General features: G+C 30.5%; 1 protein-coding gene across 2 annotated transcripts in view; it reads left to right on the forward strand.

Annotated features, from left to right (window-relative positions):
* LOC110024197 (ABC transporter B family member 4-like) overlaps positions 1-7,672 on the forward strand; it is a 32,728-nt gene extending 25,056 nt beyond the window's left edge. For both annotated transcript variants that reach the window (XM_020724017.1, XM_020724016.1), the window contains exons 10-12: positions 6,109-6,372; positions 6,701-6,994; positions 7,279-7,672. In XM_020724017.1, the coding sequence (XP_020579676.1) occupies positions 6,109-6,372; positions 6,701-6,994; positions 7,279-7,632 (912 nt within the window). In that variant the 3' untranslated portion in view covers positions 7,633-7,672. The remainder of the gene's footprint in view (positions 1-6,108; positions 6,373-6,700; positions 6,995-7,278) is intronic.
* The last annotated feature ends 1,852 nt before the right edge of the window (positions 7,673-9,524 follow it).

Raw genomic sequence — 9,524 nt, forward strand, 5'->3', positions numbered from 1 at the left:
ATCTATAACCTCTTATTTAATCTTTGATAACTATGATGATTGCTATAAAAAAAGAATATATTTTTGGGGATCTATTCCACAAAACAAAAATGAAGGAGAGAGTTGCAAGTATATTTGTCTATATTATAACGACAACGGGACTGAAGGCTCTTCTCGACAACTCAGTAAGCAAAGGTTATCTAAGAGAGATTCTTGCTTGTCAATGATATGATATACAACCTTTTGAAGAGCAATAACAGATTCCATCCGTTTGGATCATCCAATGCATTACTTAGGTGCCTCTCTTGAAGTTATCAAACCACGCAACGTAAAGAAACTCACTATATTTAAAGTGAACACTTCTTCCTCTTCTACTCCTTTTGTTTCTTAGATAATAATCTTACTAATTATCACAATATTTATGATGACATTTTTATCTTGTCTATCATCATCAATAATTTTGAGGTCCTGCACATTTATAATAGGATTTCATGAACATCCTCTCTCTCAAGTTGATTGAGAATATAAAATTTAGTCAAAATTTTTTAAGATGCTAAGGTTCTCTTATAGGATTATCTTAGAGATTGCCGCAACCCTAGAGTAAGAATAACGAACCATAAAATAATTGCAAAAAAGATTAAACATACAAAATATAACACCAAAGTTTATATACTTTGTTTTAAGTCTCTGCCCACGACTGCACATAGATCAATTAATTTACTAAAGTTTAAAATAGGTACATGAAGGATTACAATTCCTGTAGTTAGAGATATAAAAAAAAATATCATTTTGTTGAATTAAGGGAAAATGAATTGAGGGAAAATGCATTAACCAGTTGTAAAAGTGAGGTTTAGACGTGAGAAGCTTGTTGTTGCTTCAGTTACTCTCCTCACACTTGCATCTAAATGGAATTATTTCTTGTTATGCGCAATAGCTTCTCCTTTTGTTAGAATAAAAAATTAGTAATATTTAATTATTCTAGAAAATAAAAAATAAAAAAACTGTACATGCAAGCAGGCAAATATTTTTTTCTTGCTTTTTTGAATGACACCCTTTTCACCTTTCCTCTTCTATTCATCTCTTTGTTACTTCTTGTCATAGGACAACATAAGACAACTTTCTCTTTATATTGTGTATAGAGGTTGTAGGTAGGGAGTTTGAAAATATTAGATAGATGATGGTAGGTATCATCATATTGATATCATGCAAAGGATGGTAGGTACTAAATATATATGAATTAGGTAGAGATGGTAGCTAAAAGTTTGTATAAGTAAAATAAAATTAGCTTTAAATCTTAATACCTATGAAGTGCAGTAGTGCAAATTTCTAGTTGAATACGCCCCATCTTATTATATTTGCATCTTATTGGTGTTTGCTTGACAACTCGCTATCATGCTTCCATTTAAAGTTAACATGCTCATCGTGCATAGTAACCTTCTTCAAACCGCATGATGTTACCTCACCATCATTAAATAAAGCATATTTATATTCTTATTTTTAATTCATGATCCTTAAGAAGCCAAGGATATTTTTGTTTTCAGATTACTTTTATTTTTATAATAATTAAAATGTTTTTTCTTCTGGATCCTCAAAGGTGTTGGATAAATCTAAGCATCACTAGCCATCAATACACCTTTATATTGATAAACAAATCACGTCGTTGAGACAATGAAGATAAAATTCATTGAATAAGTGGGGTTGTGTTGAAACTATGGTAGAAAGACTTCTAAATAGTGAGTTCACCTAAAAGGTCCATAATATTATAACTGTCAAGAAGGTTAGTGGAAGCTAGTTAATGTTTGTATAATTTACAAAATTAAACAATGCATGTTCAATAAGGGCAATCAATAAGTTGTTCTGCATTAGTGTCATTCTTACTTTCCATTCTCAGATTACTTGTATTTTTTATAATAATTAAAATGTTTTTTCTTCGGGATCTTCAAAGATGTTGGATAAATCTAAGCATCACTAGCATCACCTTTATATTGATAAACAAATCACGTCGTTGAGACAATGAAATAAAATTCTTTGAATTAATGGGGTTGTGTTGAAACTATGGTAAAAAGACTTCTAAATAGTGAGTTCATCCAAAAGGTCCATAATGTTAACTGCCAAGAAGGTTAGTGGAAGCTAGTGAATGTTTGTATAATTTACAAAATTAAATAATGCGTGTTCAAAGGATTCTGACCTCTTTCCAATATCAGGCCCATAATTTTGTAGTAGGCTTTATATGCTAAAATTTATGCATGCCTTTTCCTGTTACCATCGAATCAATACACACCCCAACATTAAGGAGAAATCACCAATATTGATGAATGCACGCTTCTTTCTACAAAAATTATGCCCTTTAGACCAAAGAATAGAGGCACTACTTACCCTAGTCAAATAAATTTAACTTTTTGACATTTAAAATGTAAAATGATGAAATCAATGAGATATTGAAAATCAAATATTATATTTGAACATCATGATAATAAATTATATTTTTTGAATTTAAAGTATGGTATTTTCTTTATAGTTGACTATCTGAACACTTTTAAGGATCGTGTTTATAGGATCGACAGTGCTTGCAATGATTAAAAATTATCATTACAATTAAACTAACATTTTGAATGAAATGGAATCTTTTGATCTTTAAACCTTAGAAAAATTCCTCTGTTATGCTTTATTAGTAAATTTTTTGTAATGATATTACATTAAGGATCATTTTAAATTGAAGATCTCCTTTTCCATTAGGAGCCAAAGACTTAGTTTTTAACTTATAAATAAGCATATGCTCCACCCAACTTTTGAAATTGTGGAGCTCATTCATTTCCTCTGCCTATTGTTCCATCATCTCTTATATCTCTAACATTGTTTGTTTAATCATATGATTCATTATTTTTCCTTCAAAAGAACCTTTAGGAGTAATGTCAGGAGCACAAAAAATCACCCATGGAGTTTGAATTCAAGCGAAGGTGATAGTTTCGTTTGTATAAGGAGTCTTGATGTCAGCATTGTTGTCACAAATTAACTTAACATAATCTTTATATCATAATAGGTCACATTAAATCCAATGGAAAAGGAGTGTTTATATGAGACTTATTTAAAAAATTTTCTTTATATTATCATATTCAAATAACATAGAGCCACTAAGTATCAATATCTAGTACTCTAATGAATTTAGTAAAATAAGCTTAATTCATTAATATACAAAAATATATATATATATATATAAAAAACTAGTGCCGGCTACCATTACTCTTTGGTTGACAGAGTTCTTAAGACCCACGGGGTCACATGTTTGATCTTGTCTATGTGCGGGATGAAATTCTTAGGCACATGAGTTTGGTCGGGAGGCTCGTCTAATAGATATCTTCACTCCACGGAAGTCTTGCCTTGACAATATGTAAATAAGAGATATCAACAAACAACTAAATAAGTTATAGACATGACATTGCTTATATTTAATGCCCAAAAGAGAAAATAAAGATATATGCTAACAACAATTATATCAAGAGAGTAAGCTTGCGCCAAGTAAATATTTATGATAGTATTCATGTGTAGGAATCATATGTAAAAAATAGATTATAACTAATGGATATCATCTAACGTCATATATTGTGCAGGGTAATATTATGTTTGAATTACTAAGTATAATTCATTTTATCATATGGAACAATATAAGAGGTGTTTATTATCACAATTATAATATAAATGTTAGACTTTTACTTATTTTTAGTATATCATATATATTATATAGTACTTTCCTTGTATTAATATTAGTAAGCTAAGTATAATATTATATTATTTAATAAAATGAGAACAATTTTGGTGACATAGTATGCGAAACTCATGTTAAATTATGTTTCATTTTCCAACCTTATGTCTCTGCCGCCTTATGTCTTTTTTCCTATATCGTATTCACAAACTCAAATTTAAAAGAAAGCCAAATGAATCACCTTTCTATATATAATATCATGTCTCAACAAATCTGAGTTATAATTGACAGTCTTTTTTGAATATATATAATTTAATTAACGTTCACGGTACATATAACATAATTATTGCTTCATTTTTCAACCTATAATAGTCAGCTTTTTTAATATTATGCCTCAACTATACATGTTTCACAACATATATAACATAATTACTGATCTAGATATTACTAATCATTCTTTGCATAATACCATTTTTAATGCATATAAAACTACATGTAGGGTTTAATTGAGCCAAGCCAAGTCGTGAGCCGGCTCGGACTCGGCTTGATAAGTGGCTCGTGAATTGAGCTCAATGAGCTAACATGCCAAGCTCAAGTCAGCCTGGACTTGTTAGCTCATGGGTTGGCTCATTTAAAAATCATCAATATAAACTAAACTCAAAATATATTAAAAATGAAAAATAAAACATATTATTATTTCTCTTAAATGCTTGTTTTATTTGATATTTTATTATACCAATAGCTTGAATTAACTTTTTTTTCTTTCATAATAAACGTGCAGACTCACATTCCAACTCATACTGTAGAATCAAGCTCAAGTCGAGGGCGACTCAAGCTTGACTTGACTCATTTACACCCTTAATTGCGTGTAAAGTAAAAATAACGGGGGATTAAGAATAATTAATATTTTCATATCAATATGTATATATAAATATATAATTTTGTGACTAGTTAATGCTTTTCAAATTCAGACATATGCCTTATCGATATTAAATAGCCAGTGAAATTCTAATGATAATGAGAATGTGTGAAAATAAACATGACAATAACACAATTAATGTTACAAAACAACGACAACAACAACAACACCACCTTAATCCCACAACGTGGGGTCAGCTACATGAATCCTTTTTCTTCATTGCATCCTATTTAGTGTCATATTTTTATTCAGCTCTAATAAATTAAGAATGAATGTTACAAAACAAATTATAAAATAAAAACGATTATGTACCGAAGAAAATATGAAGGAAAAAAACATAAAAATAAAGGTAAGGCAATCGTAATATATCTTGTGCCAAATAATATTTCTGTTAGACTGTCTTAAAAAATAGCTCTAAGATCTCGAAACATTAACTTTCTCCCTTCTTTGTCTATCTTGGCCAAATGGAATGAAAGAATAAAAAAAGTGGGTTCTCAAATGAGTTTTAATATTTATATATGAAAAACAAAATAAAAAATAATTGTATCATTAAAGAAACTGTTTAGTTTTAATTATTATCAATAATTACTACAACAAATTTAGAACAGTTCAATGAAAATGGTTAGCAAAATACACTTTATATCGTTAAAAAAAAATATACTTTTATGAAGGCATGTTAAAGCTTAAAAAAATAAGTAAAAAAGGAACCTTATGTTTTCATACCTACATTGCCCATGAAAATAAAAGAAATATTTATAAAAAAAAGTATAACATACAATATGATGTAGTGAAAATAATTTATATAGATTTCTAACGAATCAAAAAAATTATTTGAATACTTCAGGCAACATTTATGCATAAAAATTCAGTAGATCTTATCATCGTCTATAGCTCATTTGGATAACTATTCTTAATAGCTAATTTAACTTGAAAAAGCATTTTAATAGAAACATTAAAGTATTATATTAAACATACACATTTACTTCTTCACCTTGCATTACTTGATCCTCAATTAGGAAAATTGGTACTCCAAAAAAATGGATTTAAACATAACTTTTTTCTAACCATTTTGTTTTTATATGCAAAAAAAAAAAGAGTGATTATATGTCCATATAAATTAAGTTTAGGAAAAGCATTGATTTCTCTTTAGATGAAATTTTATTGAGTTCAAGAGGGTTTTCCATGTTGTATTATTTTGAACATTTTCTAGTAATCTAAAAACTCATGTGTAGGTGCTATAATGATAACTATGCACAATATTATGAGAATATTTAAATTCCCATCATGGCTTTATACGTGCAATCATGCATATTTCTCATGTTATTGTGTGCATCTGCCTATCTCTATTTATGACAGCTTAATTTTTCTTTGGGAATTCATATTAATATTAAAGATACAAACATATTTGCATTAATACGTGATAAAGAATAAAATGTAGTAACTGATTCTGATATTAATAACTTGTCTGTTTATATGTTAACATTAATTCCTATTTCAATATTCTTTTCAGGCATTTATAGCCATAGCAATAACATTCCTCGAAATTGCTCAGTCAAGCTCTAATAGACCTGATTCCAATAAAGCTAAACTTGTCTCACGTTCTATTTTCACAATTCTTGATCGTAAATCTCGAATAGATCCAAGTGATGAATCTGGCATGACTTTAAATTCCATCGACGGCAATATTGAGTTTCGCCATGTCAGTTTCAACTATCACTCAAGACCAGATGTGCAAATTTTTCGAGATATAAGCTTTGTCATTCAATCTGGAAAGGTAGTATGTACACAGTTCATGTAACTATGAAGGCTTGTGACTAAATAGTATAGGGAAATTACCTACATAGGAGACAATTCTTATGTCTTTACATCTCACACCTAGACTTTCATTTTTACATACATAGTATATTGATGCTTTGAACTTATGCATGAAAATGTTTATTGAACTTTTAAAAAGTGATAACACTGCTATTTTTGATGTGCTATGGAAGAGTTGAGTTCTTTGTGTGTCAATACGAAAGTTTGGGTGTGAGTTTTGTAAATACAGATAAATTGTGTGCCATGTTGTTCCAACATAATAACTCTAACCTTGTTTTACTTTTCAGTCTGTTGCAATTGTAGGGGAGAGTGGAAGTGGAAAATCTACAGCAATAGCACTGCTACAAAGGTTCTATGATCCTAATTCAGGAGATATACTCTTGGATGGAACAGAGCTGCAGAAGTTCCGTTTGAGTTGGTTGAGGCAACAGATGGGATTGGTGAGTCAAGAACCTGTGCTGTTCAATGACACCATTCGGTCAAATATTGCTTATGGTAAAGGGGATGAGGCCAGTGAGGCTGAGATTATAGCTGCGGCTGAGTTAGCGAATGCCCACATGTTCATATCAAGTTTAAATCAGGTTATACTACTGTAACATTTCTATAAATGTTTTAACTAGGAAAAGCTGAATGCTTAAACATTAAGATTCCTTTTAGTGTAGCTGTTGGAATTTCAACCACAATTTCAAAGTTAAGAGTGCTCCCGTGCGAGCACTCTCAGGATGGGTGACCTCCTGCGAAGTTACACAAATGGAATAAAATTGTGAGGCTTTTAGACTAAAGCAGACAATATCTTGATGGGTGAGAGTTCAAGCTATTATAGAAGTGCGCTTATTTCATCCATCTCACATTTTTTATCTTGTAGGGATATCAAACCATAGTGGGAGAGCGAGGCATTCAACTCTCCGGCGGGCAAAAACAAAGAGTGGCGATCACAAGAGCTATAGTGAAGCAGCCCAAGATTCTGCTCCTGGATGAGGCAACGAGCGCGTTGGATTCAGAATCTGAACGGATTGTTCAAACAGCATTGGAGAAAGTGATGGTTAGTCGAACCACAGTTATTGTCGCCCATAGACTTTCTACAATCAAAAGTGCAGATCTTATTGCAGTGATGAAAAATGGGATGATTGTAGAACAAGGTAAACATGATGCTCTTATGAACATTGAGGATGGAGTGTATGCATCATTGGTAGCAATTCACTCCACTATCACATCATAGTTGTACCCTCTTAATGACTGCTTCATATGCCAATTTTAATAAAGTTAACTATTTTTATTTATTTTTTCTTTTTAATTAGAGAAATTTAATACCATAACATTATTTTATCTGCTTTTAAGTAGATAAAATGCTCAAGTTGAGAGGCTACTTGAATGTAAATGCAAAAAGAAAATTAATTTTCGTGCATTTGTTAGAAAAAAAATTACTTAAAGCATCAAATATGGTAATTTTAATTTATAATTACCAAGTTAATAAATTTTGTGGAGCATTCATATTCTTTTCAACATTATTTTTTAAATATTCATGTAAGATGGGAATGATCATTTAATTTTAAAATATATTGCTTGCAGAAAAGCCCTATATAAAATCATCTAAAAAAACAAATATATATTTCTCAAAGTTTAAGGGAATCATTTTTTTAGGAAAATAGTTCATTAAAGACATTCCCCGTAAATATTTCCTAAAATTAATCATCCATATGTTGTGTATTGTCAAATTTTAAGTCATCACATTAATTAATCAATCACAAATATATTTGGTTATTGTAAGTAACATCATGCACTAAATGCTTCTCCAGCGACTTGTACTGATTTATTTGATTTATAATAGAGTCTACAGGCGAAATCACCTAATCAAACCTATGACCAAACCATCCAATCAGATGACTCTGGTCATAACTGTTTCTTTTGTGGAGCCTATTAGCCAAACCACATGAACAAAAGACTCGGGCCACATAATTACTAGCGCAAAATTATTTTGAATTTGAATTTAGTAATATGTTTAATATGTCATTAGCCCTTTGTGAGCTTGAGTCAATATCAAACTTGTCCACCTCAACAAACAGTTGTTGATGGTAGATGAATTTTGCTCTTTATCATCAAGTGACATAATTTTTCATTTAAAGATTAGGGTTTATAATTTAAAATCTTTTATGAGTAGATCCCTTTGGTTTATATTCACAATCAACACGGTCATCGGGGAAGATGTCTTTGAACTCTATTGACACTGTCCCACTCACAAAGAATCAGGTTCATGATTTGCATTAGTTGACTTTATTTGAATATTATTAGAGCTTACTATTAAAAATACCCATATGATTGAAATCTACAAACAATCGGTCATTATCAAGGGCTAAACTTTTACTTAATCATCATTAAAAACACTAGTCTTGTCAACTCCAGTCATTATGAAGAAGATCAAACTGCCTCAGCATGGGGCTTAATCTCGTCAAATCCAGTCCATGCAGGGGGAATGATCAGATTTACCAAAGTATGAGACTTACGACATTGCCCTATATGCAAGATGAACCATTTAATAACTTGTGCACTTTGATAGTTTTTAATTTGATACTCAAATGTAAGATTTAAGCAATGCTTAATATGTTTACACACTTTTAAAGAAAAAATATTAATTTTGAGTTTGGGTGTGTTTGACCTCCACAAAATTTTTAGATCATGTGATCAAGTATTCAATATATATTGGTCGGAGCACATGTGAGAGTTGAGACTCATTGGCTTGAGTTAATTTTTTAATATTTTTGCACATATTTTGATATTTTTTTTTAGCTTAAGCATGTGTTTGGCCCACACAACAATCTCAAACAATTAAGTTTAAGAACATAGGGTGATCGTAGGAGCACATGCGTGTGTTTGAAGTTGATGATTTAAGTTGATTTAAGGAAATTTGAATTTCTAAGAGTGATTACGACTTAATCTTATTCTAGCCCGCACAATATTCTCAACGCATAAATTTGATAACTTAGAATTAACGTCTGAGCAAGTGCTAGTGTTTGAAGTTAATTTTTTAAAATTTTCGCATGTATTTCAGAGCATGTTAGATTTGAACTTAGGGTCCGTTTGGGGCAGCTTATAAGTGCGGGCGGCGTTTTCAAA

This window comes from Phalaenopsis equestris, unplaced genomic scaffold (genome assembly GCF_001263595.1).
Source record: "Phalaenopsis equestris unplaced genomic scaffold, ASM126359v1 Scaffold000251, whole genome shotgun sequence".
NCBI lineage: Eukaryota > Viridiplantae > Streptophyta > Magnoliopsida > Asparagales > Orchidaceae > Phalaenopsis > Phalaenopsis equestris.